This window comes from Mustela erminea, chromosome 21 (assembly GCF_009829155.1).
Source record: "Mustela erminea isolate mMusErm1 chromosome 21, mMusErm1.Pri, whole genome shotgun sequence".
Classification (NCBI taxonomy): domain Eukaryota; kingdom Metazoa; phylum Chordata; class Mammalia; order Carnivora; family Mustelidae; genus Mustela; species Mustela erminea.
Window position 1 is genome coordinate 18419722 of NC_045634.1, and position 21113 is coordinate 18440834.

The 21113-nt window shown below is 39.7% G+C and overlaps 1 protein-coding gene across 5 annotated transcripts in view; it reads left to right on the plus strand.

Moving 5' to 3' along the window:
- The window catches only part of MSR1 (macrophage scavenger receptor 1), a 109968-nt gene that overhangs the window by 75201 nt on the left and 13654 nt on the right, over window positions 1-21113 (plus strand). For 4 of the 5 annotated variants that reach the window (XM_032328929.1, XM_032328927.1, XM_032328928.1 and 1 more), the window contains one exon: window positions 2841-2894. In XM_032328929.1, coding sequence (XP_032184820.1) covers window positions 2841-2894 — 54 coding nt within the window. Of the gene's footprint in view, window positions 1-2840; window positions 2895-5125; window positions 6561-21113 lie in introns of those variants that run through there. The other variant, XM_032328931.1, reaches the window with a different exon arrangement.

The window sequence follows — 21113 nt, forward strand, 5'->3', positions numbered from 1 at the left end:
CATTCTAAAGGAGGCTATTCTTTAGCAAGGATGTTTTTGATGTGTTCACCTGCAAGAAAAGATTTCCAAGTGTCCTCTGTGAGGAGATCTCTGAATCTGGCTAGAGTGACACAAAACATTTGTATTTATTGATAAGAAGAAAAGTTTCATTTTATTATTTTTTAAAAAGTGGCATAAGATAAAAGAGCAAAATTAAAAAAAACAAAACAATTTTTTTATTTGTTATAGGATCCTAGAGCTGTTGGGATTTAAGTGAGTCATTCACTCAGTACCCTGGCTTGAGCAAGCATTTCTATTCTGAAACTATCCCAAACCAGTTGTAGTACAAAAAGACTCCCAAGAATAATGTACAACTTCTTCCTTTTTACTCAATGATCAAAAAATGTTCAAATAAGCTCATTTATTACTTTATTTTTTCTGAGAAGAATTAGAACTGCTCATTACACCCTTTTAAATCCCCCCTTCGAATTTTTGTTTAATATCTTTGACTCTTTCCTCTTGGGAATCTGAAACTTAGGTACTATATCTCATAAAAGTATATCATCAAAAAAATAGGAAAGGTTTTGAGTACTTTTGTCAATTTATGACTTTTTTTGCCAATTTCGCATTACCTACAATGACTGAATCACAATTAAAAAGTGAATACAATGATGTACAGTGTAATCATATATGCAAAACGATCAGAGGCTTTCTCTCCATCATACTCTGATAAGGAATGGTTGGCATTTCATGAAATCTTCACAATAAAATTTTAATTGGAAAAAACTTAAGATTTTTAAGTGCTCAATCTCAGTTCTCATGTTACTTATCAGCCTAATTTTATTTATTTATTTTTAAATATTTTATTTATTTATTCGACAGAGAGATCACAAGTAGGCAGAGAGGCAGGCAGAGAGAGAGGAAGAGAAGCAGGCCCCCTGCTGAGCAGAGAGCCCGATGCGGGGCTCGATCCCAAGACCCTGGGATCATGACCCGAGCCGAAGGCAGAGGCTTTAACCCACTGAGCCACCCAGGTTTAATTTGATAATTGGGGATCAAAAAAATCTTTAAATAGTAAATAAGAATAAATGTTCCCAAAGACAAAGTAAACTGAATTAGAGAAAGAAACAAAAACAAAATCCAAATAAAGATTAAAACTTTATAGTAAAATTAAAAGTAATTGTGCCATATAAAGTGAACAGAGATGACAAAGTCCTCTCTCATTCACCGAGACTAAAACCACAGAGAGACCATTCTAACTAAGCTGTGGGAGATGTAAAACTGTATGAGCTACCATCTCTTCTAGTCATCTCTTCACGGGCAAGATGCTTTATAAATATTGTTGCTAATTTAAGAGAACTCTCCAATCGAGGGTGTTGTTTTCTCATTTGATGGAAAAATAAGCTTTTAATTCAGAAAGGTTTGAAAACTTGTTTTGAGCCACATACTTAGTAAGTAGCAGAGCAAAATAATTTAAATAGAGATTTCTAAAATTGCTGTCATCATGCCTTTACAAAGCCATGGGTTTCAAACTATGTCCTCTTAACTCTTGGATGAAAAGGCAGAGGGTCTTAATTTGGTTGGGGGAAATCAAAAACATTAACACAGATTCTGGCTTACGAGGTACTCGGATCAGCCCCACGTGTATACCAAGAAGGTGATTGCTTGCAAGGTAAATATTTGAGGAGTGTTAGAAGAATCAATACACAAGAACAGCCCCACTTTTAGGAGATGACATCTTTACCATTAAAATCTCTTGTTGGTACTAAAACATGATCTTCTGGGTGTACCTTTGAAAGTGGAGCTGTGGATAAATCGTCACCAAGAGCAAAAATCAAGGTCTTCACAGTGTTTCCAGTACCTATGTGAAGTCCTGACCCTCATATAAAAGGATAGCATTTGGGGGCACCTGTGTGGCTCAGTTGGTTAGGCGTCTGCTTTCGGCTCAGGGTCTGGGATTCAGCCCCGCATGGCTTCCCCTGCTCAGAGGGGAGCCTGCTTTTCCCTCTCCCTCTGCCTGCTGCTCTCCCTGCTTGTGCTCTCCGTTTCACCGTCAAATAAATAAAGTCTTTAAAAAAATAAATAAAGGAGAGCATTTGTACCACAGCCTTCTGTAAACAGATGGGGTTATCAAAGCCAAAGAATGTAGCCTATAGGCTTAGGTGCCCTTGAGACCTTCCAAGCTTCCCCCAGGATGAGGTCATCAAGATCTTAGCATTCCAGAAATTCATTCACAGCCCATCTTTGGGATTCTCCCCTCTAAAGAAACGGAAAACCAGATAAAGTATAATGGGAAATAGGGAATCAAGGTTTCAGATGAGATGCAGGAAACGAAGCTTCCTGGAGGAGGAGAAGAACAAAGTCAAAGGAAGAAGAAAAACAGGATGAATAAGCCCAAACAGTGCCTACCTCAGTTTTGTCTGCTTTAGGAAAATGGGATATCTAATGCCCTCACAAATAATTTGAGCTAATGGATGTAACGGACCTACCCAGAACAGCGACAGGTTTCTCATAGGACTTTAAATTGATAGCCGTTACATCTGAAACTAAGGATACACTATCTGTAAAATTCACTGTTAAAGTGAATTTAAATAAGTTAAAAAAGTTTTTTCAATAGTGAAAATAAGGTGATAGCCATTATTATCAACATCAATATTATTGCACTTGAATATTTATAGGTTGTGTGTGTGGTAAGTTGATTCTAGGTTAGCTTGTGATTGATGCTCTGTCTACATTTAAAGCAATTCATTTTTGTCTCCATTTACAGAAATTAATTTTTTGAATAATTAAGTTGTCCTAACTACAAAAAACAAAACAAAACAAAACCGAAATCGTTGCTTTTTTGTTTGTTTGTTTTCAAGGATATCCTGGACCAAAAGGCCAGAAGGGGGACAAAGGAAGTGGAAGCATACTAAGTAAGTTTACGGGTCCTTGTTTTTATGTGAGCCTTGTCACCAACAAGCTTGCCATCATAGTGGTCTGGGCTCAAAGCAAATGTGGGGAACTTCAGCATCGACCCAGAGAGTTTCTGTGGAAGTCAGCCACAGTTTTCTCCAAAAAAGCATGCTAATTGGAGTAAAACAAATAGATTAAATTATACAACTCTGAGTCTCATGACCCATTTGTATTTTGTTTTCGTGATGAGCACAGTTTTCTAAAAATTCCACATAGAAAATTGTTCAATTTTCAAGCTACTTTCAGTCTGCTGAAGGAAAATCAAGTTTATGAATAGAAACAATTATATCCTCCTTACCTACTGACTGAGGAACTGAAAGGCTCCAGCTAGGAATTTGGACGATCTGAAGAACCCCGGCCAACCAATTCTCTGATGCCTGGGGTTTTTCTGTTTTGCTTTGTTGTACTAAAAGCTTGAAAAGTTGTGTTCTATATCCTAGACCTTCAAAATTGCAACAGAATAGATTTGACACAGGGAACTCTGTTGATTGGATGCGGACCTCATAAACTGGCCCTTAACAACAAAATATTAGATGAGATGACTTCACCATGCCACACTCTAAGTCAGTTGTTGTGTGTCTAGGCTGAATCCACACAGATCAAGGGAAAGGATTATGAAAAGGAACTGAGAAATCCGCACTCCCGTGTTCCCAGTAGGAGCTGTGTATGATGTGTGTGTGTGTGTGTGTGTGTCTGTGGGGATGGCAGCCACTACACACACACACACACACACACACCCCGTGATGATAATCTCTACCCAAACAGGGTCTGCTTTAGATAGGTTATAGCTAATCCTTTAATGTACCAAAACTCTAGCATTTTTTAGTTGTAGTTATTATTTTAAAAATAGAGTACCAATTTCTCTCCCTTAGAACAGAAGGAATTATTTTTACCTGTGCTGTGTGTGGATAGGGCCCTTAGACAATTTAGGATCACCACCGTGAATCCCAGCCATTCAGGTATATAATGTAACTACCTGATGCTTTTCACAATTGTTGCATTGTTGATGTCGCTTCCCCCTGAATTGACAACATTGAATATTGTGTGTCTCCTCACAGGGCTTTAGCGTCATTCCGTGATTATTAGTGTTGTTACTATTATAGTAAGATAATGGAAACATTAGTAGACCTTTCATCGTTTGTGTCCATTTCTTCTTTAATGTGATCACTTTTGTCTAGTGTAATACTTTTCTGCCCTACCTAGACTCCTTTCTCCTTGTCACTCTAGTTATTTTCACTTGAGCTCCTTGTGTAACTCTTCCCTAGCTTCCTGTTTATCTGTCTTTATCTCTGCCTTTATCTTTATCTTTAGAGCGGTTTTTATCTTTTTCTCTTTTTGCTGGGACTTTCCTGAGCTACTTAACCTTGACTCTGGGTAAGTTTGGCAGGTAAAGAACTTCTCTGTTTTTGCAGTCTTTAAAACCAAACACCCACCCAGTCTTCTGGTACCTGAGGTTATCAAATGCTTTGAACACTTTTTTGTTTTGTTTTGTTTTTGATCTGTTCAGAATTGGTTTCAGTTATAGCTCTTTTCATGGCTCTTTTGAACTTTATGCTCACACTTTGTGAAAGCAACAATATATTTCTATGTATAAATGTGTTTATGGCCTCCAGATTTCCCTCCGTGCACCGCCCCCATAGAGTAGATATAACTCCATTATGTTTCAAAGAGAAAGAATCATAGGTACCAACATCTGTACAGTATGTTCTGCTTTTACCTCACTGAGGTTAACGTGTCAGTCACTTGCCCACGTCGGGACCTGTGGCTCTAGTTCTTCTCCCTCAGTGACTCTGCAGTACTCCATCATATCTCTATCCCGTAATACATCATTCTGTTCCCTAGTCATGAACACTTGATTTTAGTTGGCCGTGGTTTGGCTTTAATAAGCAGTGCTCCATTCAGCAGGCTCATACATGACCTTGTGGAACCATTTTATAATAGAAAATTTGCTAGGAGTAGAACAAATCAATAGTTCAAAGGCGATGTGCATTTCACAAGTTGATGGTTTCTTGTGAATGGCTCCAGAAAGGCTGTACCAATGCATTGTGCATGAAAGTGCCTGATTTTCCCCATCTTCAGTTAGTTCTGATAAATTATTTATATGGAGTTATTTTAATATACATTTATTTTTCAGGCATGATTTAAATATAAAAAGAATAATCACTGATTTCCTCTTTTACATCTGTGTCAGGACCGGTACAACTCCCTGATCGTATGTGGGCAGGGCCCTTTTAAGATCAGGTGGGTTGGGCAAGACACCCTCTGCTACCATCTCATTAAAAGACCCTTCACCTCCGGACAAGTCATCAGCACAACCGAATCCAAGATCCCTTTGTGGCTCCTCCAAATGACTCTGGTTCCTGTGTGGTGTGCAACTTCCACATGGCTTTCTCTGGTCCTTTGTGCTCTTGGGGTCTCTGTTCCCATGTTCCTGCCTCTCCCCACTAAAGCACGCCACCATCACCACCATCTCATAGCGCCCTTAGCTGGGATGCCTCGCATGTACTGACTGGCGGGCTGCTCAAGCTAGTTCTCCGAGCCAGGCCAGAAGCCCTCTACCATTCACTCACTTCATGTCTTTCTGAACCCAATTTAACCCATTGGGTTCTAGGAGACATGACTACTGATTCTATGTGGGTTTTTGACATTCAAAAACAGTACTCTCAGTAAGTGATAGGGATACATAAAAGAAAAAGCATTTGTTAATTCACTCATTCATTCATTTATGTTCATCGGATGCTTCCTGGAGCTGGACATAGGAGCTAATAAGATGACCTTAGCTTCTCACCTTACAGAGCTAATTGTCCCTGGAAGCCCTAGACATGTAAACGGGCAATTCTACAATACAGCAGAACTATTTGAGGGGAGGAATAGGGCTCTACAGAGATTGAGATTATTAATTCCTTAAAATATCAAAAAGTAAATTGATTCTGATTAGCTTAGTTTACTTTCTTGTCTTCTTCTTCTACAAATTACACTTTTTTTTTCGAGTTTATAGTGAAGTAAAGTGGAGCTTAGACAATTTATTGAACACATTTAGACCAAAAAAAAAAATCAAAAAACAAAAAACCAAAAAAACCAGAATTTGTTTCCTTAAATGACCTGGCTATCTCAAGCAAGAATATTTTGGTCATGAAAAAATAATGCTGAAATGTTTTGTTCTAAAAAGCCTCTTGTACGACTACACTTTAAATATTAATTATAGATCCTGAAGATGAAGAAATATTTCAGTAGACCTGGAGATATTTTGTGTGGGTGAAGAAAGGGATAAAAATGAGGAAGGGGAAAGGGTAAGAAAAGACAGCCCCCCCCCCCAGCCGCCAAAAAGGAACAGGGAAGATAGAGTGTAGTGTGATATGTGTGTAGGTCTCTGTATTAATTAATTCACAGATCACATTTTCACACCTCTCATTTCTTTCAAGGTTTACAAACAGTCCCGAGCTTCACAGTCTTGAGTTACTAGTGAATTCTAAGTCGTGTGTCTGTGTGTCTCTCAGCCCTTCCGTCCCCTCTCCTGTAAAATGGACATCATAACACCTACCTCACAGGGTTGTTGTGAGGATCACAGAAGGTATTGTGTGGGCAGAGATGCTCTGTAAAACCATTTATAAAGTGCTTTAAACACATAAGGTATGCTTCACAATGGTCTCTCTGAACTGGAACCGCTCTTCCCTGCTGGCATCGTGCAGACATGTAAAATCTGTAATCAGAGCAGGAGGGAAAGCAAAATGAAAATGCGAGAAGCCAAATAAATGTCACGGACAAAAAGAGAGATGCTAGAGAATAAGATAAGATTTTACCTTAGATAGAGCAACGCCAGTGTGACCAGATCGCAAATCAGTGAGTTTGTCGGAGCCGCGCCGGAGAACGTTAAGTTATAAATAAAGAAGTGACTCAACAGAGTGCATGCCAGAGGCCAGAAGCTGTCACCAGAGGTCAGAACAAAATGTCAGCCTCATAAAACAGAGGAGTCCAGGCTGTGAAGAATGAAGCAGGAGCCCAAGACTGTGCTGAGAAAACTCTAACAAAGGTTGAAATGAATTAGTTTCAGGGGTACTCTGGATCTGTATCTCCAAGACAACAGAGTCTCCAAGAAAAAAATAAATTAATTTAAAAAAAAATGGAAGTAGAAGAATCAGCCAGTCTTCAGATGGTCATTATTAGAAAACCAGCAATGTTGACTGGCCTGTGAATGCAAACATGTGACGATGAGTTGGATCTCTTTGTCCACGGTTTAGTCAGGTGTGACTTCTCACCCTGCTCTGCATTGGGGGAACAGCTAAAACCCAGGGAGCCTTTTCTCTTGCCAGCAGGACTTCGTTGACATTGGCCATGACCCTGATCGCAGAGATCATGAGAGGCAATTCCGGGGGTTTCGGTTCACAAGGTGTCTGATACCCCAGACCACAGAAGACAGGAGAAGGGCTTCTCTTCTCTCTCTAGACAAAAACAGATGCTGAATGCCCAGTTCAAATGCACAAGTGAGTAATGTGCAGTGGAGAAAAGTGTGCCCCAAGCTCACATGCTTGTCACAAGGGTTCATCTGTTGTCACCCAACTTGGAAGGGAAGGTGTTTCAGTCAAGCAGAAACAATTCCTGCTGTGCAGTTCAATACTGTGTGTGAGGCTCTGTCCCACACATACCAATTCGCAATGTGTCGTTGGTCAGTATGTCTTCCTGTGCTGTGTTCATGCCGATAATGAGGATGTGAATTTAAAGTGTCTTATTTTGAAACTCATACAGTGATATGAAGTATCAGTTTGTCTTCCAATTGATTTCTACTGAGGACTCAGCACAATCTTAAGTGATTTCTGGTCTTCCTCAAAGCATTCAATTGGCCAAAGTCATACCTTCTCCTCCAAACACTAAATAATTACAAGAGTCAATGCTTAGAGAACACTGGCCGTGCACCCGGGGCTTTTGACGTATTCTCTCATTTAAACCTCAGAAAAGACTTCAAGGTAGGTATTATGATTATTTGTATTTTATAGGTTGGAAACTGAAGCCTTGTTGATAAATGGAAGAGCAGAAATTCAAAGCTAGATGCGTGCATTTCCAAAGGCCCTGTTTGTAACACGGGCTCCATTCAACACCCCCCACGCTAGTTTTATGTCTTTTTATATGTAAATGCCACAAATACATAGCATGAAGCGTGTGCAAAAAGAAGGAAGAGAAAGAGTTTTTTTTTTAAAGATTTTGTTTGAGAGAGAGCACAAGCAGGGGGAGCAGCAGGCAGAGGGAGAAGCAGGTTCCCGGCTGAGCAGGGAGTCCCATGCAGGACTGGATCCCAGGAGCCTGGGATCATGACCTCCGCCAAAGGCAGACCCTTAACCAACAGAGCCACCCAGGTGCCCCGAGAAAGAGATTTATAATAAGCAATTTGGTTTTCTAGAATGGGCCTATAATTTCAAGACACTAAGGAGAAGAAAATTCTTACAGTGTGACTTCTGGGATTTCAAATTCCCAAAAAAGTGTTCTCAGTGCGTATTTGTTGCTGTTTCCACCTTCACATGCTACGTCAGCTCTTGTGTCCAGTCTCTGCCCCCAATCTATTATTCAGAAACATAGTCTCCCTGGAATACCCGCAGAACAGGGGTATCAGTAGTATGAGTCATTTACACGTGACACCAGGGGCAGGAGCTACCCCTCCACATTCATTCTGGTTTTCAGAGCCTGGTTCAATTTTAACCATTGGGAATGAGGTTTGGCTGCTTTGATGTTCCTCTTCTGTTACTGCATCTTGTTTTAACTCCTCACCCTGTGCTTCTCGGCAGCCCACGTCAGGACCGAGTAGAGTATCCTAGAGTATCCCAGAGCCCTTGGCTGCGGGTCACTTAGCTAAGTGCTGCCGGATTTGGACAGTGCGCGCTGTTTAAAGTTTTATGTGAGCGTGTGTATTGTTGCTGGAACACCGCACATTCCATCAGCGCAATAGATGGGAATAACTCATACGTCTTATAAACTGAAATAGAGCTTTAAATGAGGCATGGATCCCGCAGTCAGCATTTTGCCCTGATGAGTCCCTATCCCAGCTGACTCACACAGCCCGACTCCTACCGGAACGAATCAGAAGGAAAGAAAAAAAAAAAAATCAGTACAGCTCCAGCCCGGTCTTTTGCACCAGCAGAATTTGAAATTCGTCCCATTATAGGCTGGAATGCAGGTGAAATAGACCCAACATGGCCCTTCCCACCATCCACAACCTCAGAGGGTTGAAATGGCTTTCCTGTTGCTCTTCAGAGAACTGGGTCCTGGCTTCCCACTCTGCGGCCAAGGTAGTGTTAACCAACACAAGCACTGGCCCAGTAGGGGTTCACAGCCAATACTACCCCCTGCCCCAGCCTTACCCTTGCTTCTTTGGAAATGCATTGTCCTGCAGTGGGCATCTCAACACCAAAGTCACTAGAGCCAGTTACTCGCACATGAAGTGTCCAAGAACTATCTCGCTTTGTGGCGTACCCTACAGACTTGCCCCTTCCCTGGGGCTCTCCAGTTACTTCCTTTCCCAACTTCCCCTGAATTACTCACGTCTCTTTGATCCTCTCACTGCCAACAGGAACACCTGACTCCCAGCAGCCTTTCAGATGCTCTTAAGGGAACTGGTTAAAGGAATCCTAACGCTGATTCTTTACCAAAATGGAAAACACCCCTCGACCTAATGAAGTTTTGTGTGATTCTGATTTCTTATTTCCCAGAAATAGTCAAAGATAAATTCTTTTACCTGAACACCAGTGTTCAGTTTCTGTGCACAATAGGTTTACCAAACTCTGCATGGCTTATGGGCATAATTCATTTGTTCCCTATAAAATGATTGTCTGTTCTATTCCAAAACATCTTCCACACCAAACTGTCCTGTTACAGGTTCTCCTGTTATAATCTCTTACCTCTTCTATCACCTATACCTAGAAACACTTTCTATACCAAAAAAAGTATTATATTAATCACAAAAGGTAGCCAAATGAATAATTATTACTATATTGAGACATCTGGTAGGCCCTCAATAAACACTTCTGTAGTTTTTTAAATAAGAATTAGAACTTGTAGGGTGCCTGGGTGGCTCAGTTGGTTAAGCCCCTGCCTTCTGCTCAGGTCATGATCCCAGCATCCTGGGATAGAACCCCACATCGGGCTCTCTGCTCAGCAGAGAGTCTGCTTCTCCCCATGCTAATGTGCATTCTCTCTCTCTCTCTCTCTCTCTCTCTGTCAAATAAAATTTTAAAAATAAGAATTAGAACTTCTAAGCCATTGAAGTAGGCATTGCAGTGACAAAGTGAATATTTTTGTTAAAGGAAGTTTTCTGGGTTTTGTTTTTGTTTTTTTGTTTTTTTGTTTTTTGTTTTTTGTTTTTTTACCATATTCAGATCATGACATTACAGGGATGGAAGCTTGTTTGTCATTTATGAATTAAAGAAAAAGCTGTACTTTCAAATTTATACCCATTGAGGTACTCTATTTCTTGTTCCGTTTGCAACTAGTCAAAAATACAAAACAGAGGGAAAAAAAAAAAAGACAAGAGTGTTCTTCTGCTAGGGGCTGCCAGACCAAAGACTGGGTGACATAAACAACACAAATCTGTCTATTCCCTCAGAGTTCTGAATATTGAAATCCAAGATCCAGGTGCCCTCAGGACACTAGCCCTGTTGGATTAGGGCCTCACCCAGATGGCCTCAGGGAACCTTAACATACTTCCTTAGAGGCGCTATCTCTAGATACAGTCGCCCTGGGTGTTAGGACTTCCACAGATGCATTTTGGGGGATATAATTCAGCCTGTTACAGGAAGGATCCAGAACCACTATGCCTCCCTGTCTGTGGGGAGTACCCTGTCGGAATCTTCGCTCCGCAGGCCTGGAACTTTCAGAATGAGGAAGATCTGCTTCAGGCATCTCTGCCTCTCTTTCTGCCAACCAGTTGTCCAGGCCTAAATTGTATCATAAATAAATTTGAGACATTGTGCTGTTTTTGTAGTTATGAAGGCAATTTGACTTTTGTTTGTTTCTTGTCAGTATTTTGTTTTCACATTTCAGGGATGTTCTTTTACATTATGGAATCCATAAAATTATAAAAATTGTGAGGCTAATGCTGTTTAAGTAGACACTGACCAATGGTGATTAGATTAATGAGAAATCGAATGACCTGGGAAGCTACTTCTAATGTTTATTTATTTATTTATTTATTTATTTATTTATTTATATTTTTAAGCTTTTATTTATTTGTTTATTTGACAGAGACAGAGAGAGATCAAAAGTAGGCAGAGCAGCAGGCAGAGGGAGAGGAGGAAGCAGGCTCCTTGCTGAGCAGAGAGCCCGATGCGGGGCTCAATCTCAGAACCCTGAGATCATGACCTGAGCGGAAGACAGAGGCTTAACCTACTGAGCCACCCAGGTGCCCGTATTTATTTATATTTAAAGGTTTCTTTTATTTATTTGACAGAGCACAAGCTGGGGTAGTAGGAGAGGGAAAAGCAGGCTACCCCCTGAGCAGGGAGCCCATCACTGAGCTCTATCCCAGGACCCTGGGATCATGACCTGACCCAAAGGCAGACACTCAACTGACTGAGTCACCCAGGTGCCCCACTTCAATATTTATTGTCAAATAATTACCATCTGTGTATCTGTAAGAATTTTTTAAGTAGAAAGAAATGAAAATCTGCTTAGTCAAGACATAGAATCTATTGATTCATGTAATTAAGAATTCCAAGAGATGGTTTTGCTTCAGGCATGGTGGGATCTAGGAGTTCAAACTAAGTCATTTAGACTCAGTATCTCTCTCCCTTTCTCTCTCTTTCCCTCTGTGTATATGTGTGTGTGTGTGTGTGTGTGTATATACACACACATATATATACATATATATATAAATTCCTAGTTGATTAGGCTTTTGCTCTAGTGTGTAATCTTCACATCTAGCCACATCTAAGAAAGAATGCCACCTTCTTTCCTTCAGAAGAACTCTTGTTACCTCTGTTTGGATACTGAATTTTCCCTTGAAACTGCCAAAGTGTTCAGAGAGTCGGGCACACTCACTGCCCAACCAAGTAGGGCCAATGGCAAGTGATGGCTTGGACAAGATCCCCCTTCAGAATCTCAGAGTATAGGGAAAAAGGCCCTGAAAATGTGGACCAACCTAACTCTCCTATTACATACTGTTCAATAGCACTCTTGTTAAGTGCTGAGTGCCTATCGGACAGCAATTTATTAGGTCAATTCCTCCATAATGCGAGAGGTTTAGAACTGTCTTCAGTAACCACACCGTGTTCTTGTATCATTCCCCCAGTACTTCTCAGGCTCTGGTGAGCATCAGAACGACCTCTAAGGCTTCTATCATATACGATGGCTGGACCCAATGTACACAGATGCTTATTTCAGGGCCTTGGGTTTGGACCGGTACGTTGTGATTTCCAAAAACTCTCCTTGGAATTCCGAAGCACAGGTTGTTGAAAATTTCTTCTTTAATACTGAGAAGATACTTTAGGGCTACCATCACCCTTTACCAGTCACTAGGCCAGAAATCTGAATTTTTAAGAAATAGTAACACTAATAACACTAATGTCTGCAGTGCAAAGAGTGACCCTTCTGGGCCCAGTGCTCTGCAGGGCACTTTGTGTGGTCTCCTTCACTTGATCCTCACAAGAAACCGATCGCTCGGCTGTTTTTCCCCCTGAGGATTTAGAATGTGAAGTAATCTGTGCAAAATCACACAGCTAGTGTTTATGGGGAGGAATCTGAATCTTGGTTTATCTCATTTTTAAACTCTATCACATTATATTGCATCTTTTTTTAAAAAGATTTTTATTTGAGAGGACAAGAGTGAGAGAGAGAGAGGGAGCACAAAATGGGGGAAGGTCAGGCAGAGAAGCAGACTTCCCACTGAGCAGGGAGCCTGATGTGGGACTAGAACCTGGGACTCCCAAGATCATGACCTGAGCTGAAGCTAGTCGCCCAACCAGCTGAGCCACCCAGGCGCCCTGTAACTTGACTTTTTTTCTCAGACCTCTTCAAAGTACACTCATGGACCAAAACAGTTCACACAAAAGTTCTAAGGTGATTACAAAAGATGTCATAACATATGAAGAAATACAAATCGTCTAAGGTCATAAAGGAAGTTTGTAGCACAACTGAGACTAGGGCCCTGGTCTCCTGGCATCCTGTTTCCTACAGACCACGCCCCTTCTCTGGGGAACAAGCACTGGGACCCTCTCTTTTGAAATAAAGCATTTCGTACCTCAACCTGAGAACCCACACTTTACAGTAGGGTTTTTTTTTTTTTTCTGCTTTTCTTTCTGTTATTATCCAAATAACATTTGATATCCTATAATTTTTTTCTTCTTCTACTTTGATGACACTAAAACAGCCAAAATTTAAGCTAAGCTAATGGAAGTAATGTTTCCTGAAGGAGAGCAAAGCCACCCATTTTGGGGGTTTTTGAGGCATCAAGTGGTCTGTGTTTAAATACCTGTGGACACAGCTGTTGGACAGAATTAAGGCCTTTCCTGTCAAATGACAGTGGAGTGGAGACTTTATACACTAATCTCTCCCATGGATCCCAGTGACGCTGTCCTGATAACATCTCAGAGCTCTGAACAGTTACAAGTATAAACAAAATACAGCACCCAAGGCCAAGGAGAATGTATATTTTCTTTTAATTTACCTCCAGATCCAATTCAAGGGGATTTAGAAAATTTAGAAATATTTAGAAAATAATTTTCTCCTCATGAGAATTCAAAGAACCTGTTCTGAGTTGTCAGTCTTGCCAACAACTGGACAGATTAACTTTTCTTGGGCCGAATTTAAGACATTTTTCTCTACACAATCCACACCTCAAAATTCCTACAATCTATGATTTTGGTTTCCGAGAATAACATTCAGAATGAATTATAATTAATAATTCTGGCACTATTTTTCTATAGTACTTTCTAGCCTAAAATGCATTTTTCGAAATGTCAGTCGTCAGAGGTAGGTGTTATTATAGTACTTTATGAATAGGCAAGTGAAGGCTCAAGTGGGGTAAATCACTATCAATGTCAGATTATAACAGATATAACAGATTATAAAGAGGGACACAGGAACTTTCCAGGGTCTGGCTGAGGCCTACCTTTACAGAACTCAGAAAGAATGATAATGTAATCTATGCCAATTAGTGATGTGCATGTTCTAAATTAGCTCTGTTCAGTATCTTCCTGGATTGCTTATTTTTGTGCTGTATGGTTTTAAGTGAAGAGCAAAACTGTAAACAGTCTAAAAATAGGTAAGTAAAATTTCCCTTTGTCAATGCTTTTACAGTTCTCCTAAGTAACTCTGAAACTCTGAAAACTAAGACTTACATAGAAATGAAGTATTAATAACAAAATTATTCTAAAATGATAATAAATACCCTAATATATGCGCACGGTCCTTTGAAGAACACAGTCTGGTCTTTGAAAGGCAGACGTGTCTGTTTAATTGGCAGTCTGGAAATCCAGTAGTAGAGGCAACATTATGGCTCTGGATACTCCGAGGACAGCTTACACTCCCAATCACGCCGACTTCTCTTGGCTTACTCAGCCTTTCCCTTTTGTTTGTTTTTTCCCCCACATAAACTTATCCTTCACCATGACTGCTTTGTGGGGATCCGCACAGCTAGGGAGGTATTCCTTTTAAACACAAAGTTCTTCGTTCATCTTAAGTATTTACCACTTTTTTTGAGCAAGATTCTCTTAAAGTTTTATTTGATAATTCACCTCAAGAACTGACAACTAAAATATAGGAAACAATAGCCTTCTGCTACTTTCTAATTTTCATACAATGGAAGTAATTTACTCATACTCATAATTAAGTTAGATGTACCCAGTACCATCTGAGTTTAGCACCGTGTGTTTTGAAGCTACAGATTCTAAATCTTTATTTTAGTTATTCAGCAGTTCAACTATGGGCGTTCAGTGTAATCATGGGGGACTTTGCTCGTTTCCGGTCTAGCCAAAATATCTACTACCCAGCTATTCTGTAGTCCCCAAATCTTGAGGTTCAGTTTATTCTTTAGTAATGAAATACAACTGAGCGCCAAACTCGTGTTCTAAGGCAAATTCAAGGGCCTCCTGTGTAAAATAGTCTGATGAAAATACAGGAAATTTCATATCCATGTGAAATCTCAGAATGTGACCTTAGTTAGAAGTAGCATCTTTGCAGGTGTGATTAAGCTAAGAAGAGGTCATATTGGATTCAGGTGGGCCCTAAATCAAATGACTTCTAAGAAGAGAAGGACACACAGATACAGGAAGAAGACTGAGGCAGAGATTGGAGTGATGTAGTTATAAGCCACTAAATGCCAGGAGCTAGGAAAATGCTAGAAAGGATTTCTCCCTGGAGCCCTCAAAAGGATCATGGCCCAGTGGATGTCTTGATTTCAGACTTCTGGCCTCCAGAACTGTGAAGGAATTGTTATTATTATTTTTTAATATTTTATTTATTTGAAAGAGAAAGAAAATACACCTGAGGGGCAGGGGAGAAGAAGAGGGAAAGGGAGAAGCAGATCCTTAGTGAGCAGGGAGCCCGATGCAGGGTTCTATGCCAGGACCCTGAGATCATGACCTGAGCCACCCACGCACCCCTAAATTTGCTGTTTTCAGTCACACAATGTGATCATTTGTTACAGTTGCCTTAGAAACCTAATAACCTAGGATCTTTGGCAGTTGCTTTCTTTCCACACCACTCATTATACAACAAGCTCCACATCTCTCCCTGTGGTTGAGGAAGTACCCTAGCCCCTCCACCTGGGGATCTAAGAGGATTTTACTGAAGGTTTAGTTGTAATAGAAAAATGTAAGCAGAACAGTCTACAGTGTAAAGTTCAACCTCAGACTTCACTGTCTTGAAATTCCCAGCCAGCTTAAACTTCAAATTTCCTCACTGGACATTTTCATTCTCTCCACTGCCATCAGGCTACGCTGCCTACCGGCTCTCCACTGAGACTCTCTCCATCTACCTTGTTCTCTGCTCTCTCAAGGGATTTCCAAAATATTTGTCTCCTTTGACTTCTGGAGTAAGATTCAAAATCTGTTACGATAATTTTCCAGAGAAATTTAACTCCGCTTCTCCAAACATCTGATACCCAGTGTGGTGCCTTTCTTTCATACCTAAATACCTCCCTTTCTAGAGGAATTTAGCCACATTGTGAGGACTTCCAGGTTAAACCACAATCAGATTTTTTTTTATAATTTATTAACAGTTGGAACGCAAATATAATAAATACCACTGTAATAACTTTAACCCTAAATCCTAATTCCAGTAAATGATAAGAAAAAAGAAACCATGACCATGAGGTAAATGATATGATAATAGTTGAAATAACTAAACTCCTCAAGGGTCATTTTTAGGGGCACCTGGGTGGCTCGGTGAGTTAAGCATCTGCCTTTGTCTCAGATTGTGATTCTAGGGTCCTGGGATCAAGTCCTGAGCCCTGCCCAGCGGGGAGTCTCTTTTCCTTCTACCTGCTGCTCCCCCAGCTTGTGCTCTCTCTCTCTCTCTCCCTCTGTCAAATAAATAAATAAATAAATATTTTTAAAAATAAGCTTACAGTGAACAAAGCAAAAATAACGTCCAAAATGGTTAACTTTTATTTTTGGAATTATTTCTTCAGATTAAATTACAAAACCTTTTGTAAATTATCTGCTCTGTTACGTATTTTTCTTTTGGTATCTTACATTCATAGAAATATGAATAAACTATTACTATAATAAATATTTTATATAGTTTTCATTTTATATACAGACTTTTAAGAATACACAGCCATGATCAGTACCTATCTTCCCTTCAGAGCTGGGATGTAAGAAGAGTGAGATTGCTTGTAGAAAATGAAACTATAGTGAACCAGAGTAGAGATATGTCAAATCACCTCACCTGATTGAATGTATTAACATATATAAGGAAAAATGTGTTAACCAAACAGTGTTGGTCGGTCCCAGAGGCAAAACCTCACTGCTGTGTCTCACTGTAAATTAATAAATTAATTAAGCCAATAATTCACTGATTGAAATGTGACTTCCTATGCAGATTGCCCGCGGGGAGAAAATGGCCTTGTCAAACAGATACAAATATTTCAGTTTTTGAGGCAATTACATTTCTCATTGTAAATTGAATTGACATTTAGTCCCAAGATTCTATTTAACATTAGTCTGCCAATAAGAAATAAATTCTCTGAACCTGCAAAACCATTTTAGAATGCATAAGGCTTCTGATCATCCCTCCTGGGGGGGCTCTCAGTAGTCACATTGGTTTTTCCCCCATAATGGGATTCATGTTTAGCTCTGTTAAACCAGTTTTTCCTTTATGATTTTCCCTTATTGCTTCTATACATAGAAACAGTATTCCTTGTAGAGACTTGTGAAATACTGGATTCTCTGTCTTCTGTTGTTTGATATTTTAAATGTTTACCAACTTAATCCACTCAGGCAATGCAGTTTACATATCAGGAAGAGCTCACAGTGATTCATTCATTCATTCTTTCTTTCTTTCTTTCTTTTTCTTTTCTTTCTTTCTTCCTTTCTTTCCTTTTTTTCTTTTCTTTCTCTTTCTTTCATACATACATACATACATACATACATACCATAACTCTTCATGGATTCTTAAGCGAAAACCTGTGTTCTGTCAGGTGCTGAAATGTTAACTGTAAAGGTCTTAATTTTGTGGAGGAAATTAACAAGTGTGCAGCGCTCTGGTGGGTCAGGAGTGCTATGGAAGTTGGAAGAGGGAACCCTATCCAAACCCTGGGATCGAAAGTAGAGAATTGGAAGGTGTGTGTGGGAAGGATGGGTGTAGGTGAGCATTCCAGACGGGGATCAAAGCCCCAGAAATATGGGAGAATAAGGGTTATCTGGGAAATATAAGCAGTTATATAACCGAAATAAAAGGAGCAAGAAGTGCAGGGATGGAGGGGTTCACAGTCAGACTGGAGAGGAAAGCAGCGATGAGTCATGATATCCTTTGCTCCAGGATCCCTGGCAGGAGTATCCCTACAGAAATCCTCTGTCAGGGACACCTGGGTGGCTCAGTGGGTTAAAGCCCCTGCCTTTGGCTCAGGTCATGATCCCAGGGTCCTGGGATCCAGCCCCACATCGGGCTCTCTGCCTCAGGCTCTCTGCTTGGCAGGGAGCCTGGTTCCTCCTTGTCTCTCTGCCTGCCTCTCTGCCTACTTGTGATCTCTGTCTGTCAGATAAATAAAAAATCTTTAAAAAAAAAAAAATCCTCTGTCATTCTAGCCTGCATATTGTGTGTTCCCCTATACCAGGGGTTGGCCAGCTTTTTCTGCATACAAGATAGTAGATATTTTTGTTGTTCATGCCAGAAGGTCTCAGTCACAACTATTCACCTCTCCTCTTGTAGCCTAAAAGCAGCATTAGGCACCATGTAAACTAATGGGCATAGCTGCATTCCAATAAAACTTTTTAAAAAAATTATTTATTTCTTTTCAGTGTAACAGAATTCATTGTTTATGCACCACACTCAGTGCTCCATGCAATCCTTGCCCTCCATAATACCCACCACCAGGCTCCCCCAACCTCCCAGCCCCCGCCCCTTCAAAACCCTCAGATTGTTTTTCAGAGTCCGTAGTCTCTCATGGTTCATCTCCCCTTCCAATTTCCCCCAACTCCCTTCTCCTCTCCATCTCCCCATGTCCTCCATGTTATTTGTTATGCTCCACAAATAAGTGAAACCAGTTGATAATGATAATTAACTCTCTCTGCTTGATTTATTTGACTCAGCATAATCTCTTCCAGTCCCGTCCATGCTGCTACAAAAGTTGGGTATTCATACTTTCTGATGGAGGCATAATACTCCATAGTGTATACAGACTACATCTTCCTTATCCATTCATCCATTGAAGGGCATCTTGGTTCTTTCCACAGTTTGGCGACCATGGCCATTGCTGCTATAAACATTGGGGTACAGATGACCCTTCTTTTCACTCCATCCGTATCTTTGGGGTAAATAGCCAGTAGTGCAATTGCAGGGTCATAGGGAAGCTCTATTTTTAATTTCTTGAGGAATCTCCACACTGTTCTCCAAAGTGGCTGCACCAACTTGCATTCCCACCAACAGTGGAAGAGGGTTCCCCTTTCTCCACATCCTCTCCAACACACGTTGTTTCCTGTCTTGCTAATTTTGGCCATTCTAACTGGTATAAGGTGGTATCTCAATGTGATTTTAATTTGAATTTCCCTGATGGCTAATGATGATGAACATTTTTTCATGTGTCTGATAGCAATTTGTATGTCTTCATTGGGGAAGTGTCTGTTCATGCCTTCTGCCCATTTTTGGACATGATTATCTGTTTTGTGTGTGTTAAGTTTAAGAAGTTCTTTATAGATCCTGGATATCAACCTTTTGTCTGTACTGTCATTTGCAAGTATCTTCTCCCATTCTGTGGGTTGCCTCTTTGTTTTGTTGCCTGTTTCCTTTGCTGTGCAGAAGCCTTATTTACAAAACAGACAGCAGGCTGTAATTGGCCCCTGGACCCTAGTTGACTCATTACTGGTATAGGATGGTACCTTCAAAATAATAAACAAACTCATGTTTGGAAATAAAGCTCAAACACACATCTGAAATTAGAGAGTATGTTTTGTCTATCTGCAGAAAATTATCCCAGTTGGTTGAGAACATTTTGAGAAGGATAAGCATTAGAAAGGGAATTAGTAAAACAAAATTTTTTTCATGAATTAAGTAATTAATATCACAGATAATATTTATGCCAGTGCTTTCATCACAAAACATAAACCTCAAAATGTTTTTAACTTGTAAAATTAAGAACATATATTCATAAGCCATTTTAAAGAATTAACTATTTCAGGGTGCCTGGCAGCTCAGTCAGAAAAGCAGGTATTCTTGATCTCAGGGTGGTGAGTTCAAGTCCCATGTTGGGTTGCAGAGATTCCTTAAATAAACTTTTAAAATTAATAAATAAAAAATTAAAAATTTACTGTTTCTTCTAATTTCCACAATGACCTCAAAAATCCTAAAGACAGGATACATGTTTTATTCATATAATTCTTGGAACCCAGGAAAATACCTGGCACGGAGTTTTGTGCATTAACTAAGAACACATAACTAACAGCAAATAATCATTTTCTCTTTTTAACAGTTGAAAAATTTGGTCTTAGGGTGGTTACATGGTTTAATAAGGTCACAGAAATCTGAACTAAAATCTAGATTATTCGACTCTTGGTTTTTTGCTTTTGTTATTCTCTGAAGTCACAGATCTAGAAAAGAACAAAGATCTAAACACATTTATAATTAGTATTGCATAAATACACTAAGATTACTAAAATATCTTTTATGGTCTAGACTTACTGTCTTTGCTCAAAATTCACCTTCAACAAGGAAATGACTCCCCACTCTTACTCTAGAAATGTGTTAACTGTCTACAATCCAAGAAGCTGGCCACCAAATATGCCACCATCTTGATTTTGGACTTCCAGGCTCTAGAACTGTGAGAAATAAATGTCTGTTGTTCAAGCCAGCCAGCCTGTGGTATTCTGTTAAAGCATGAACAGACTGAGACAGTTACCAAAGTTTGAGACCTACTGTCCCAGGAGATGCCAGGCTTCTTAATAACGTTTTGAGAGATAAGGAATGCACACTGAGAATGCTTTCACTGAGTTATTTGGGTGATAAGAGCATCAACCTCATATAACCAAATGTTTGAATATGATGTGTGTTTTGTCACTTCATCATTATAAACATATGCTTGGCTATATTTGACTTTTGTAGAAACAAACGTTTGGGGGTAGCACTAGTTAATACTACATGACTATAATATTTTAAAACTTCAAACAATCCACTCCTGGGTAATTGTTCCCTACTTTCTTAGGCAATTATAGTGAATGATTGGGTCACATGGGTATTTTACCTGGTAATTGAAAGTTTGAATACTGTAATAACAAATTATTTTCCTTTTAAGAATGTTTTATACTCATTTTATTAAGTAAGGAATGGCTTATGCACTTAGGCATGATTGCATTAGTTCAGTATTTTGCACTGAATTCTATTTTGGAAGAATCAAGAAAATAATTATAATTGTAATACTACATATAACATGTTAGCTTTTTATGTTTCTGTATGGTTCAGTCAGTTTTGTCATAGGAAATGGCTGATCTTCTTTACTTGTTACTAGATTATGGTTTTAACAAAATTTATTCCAGTTAGAAAAAAAA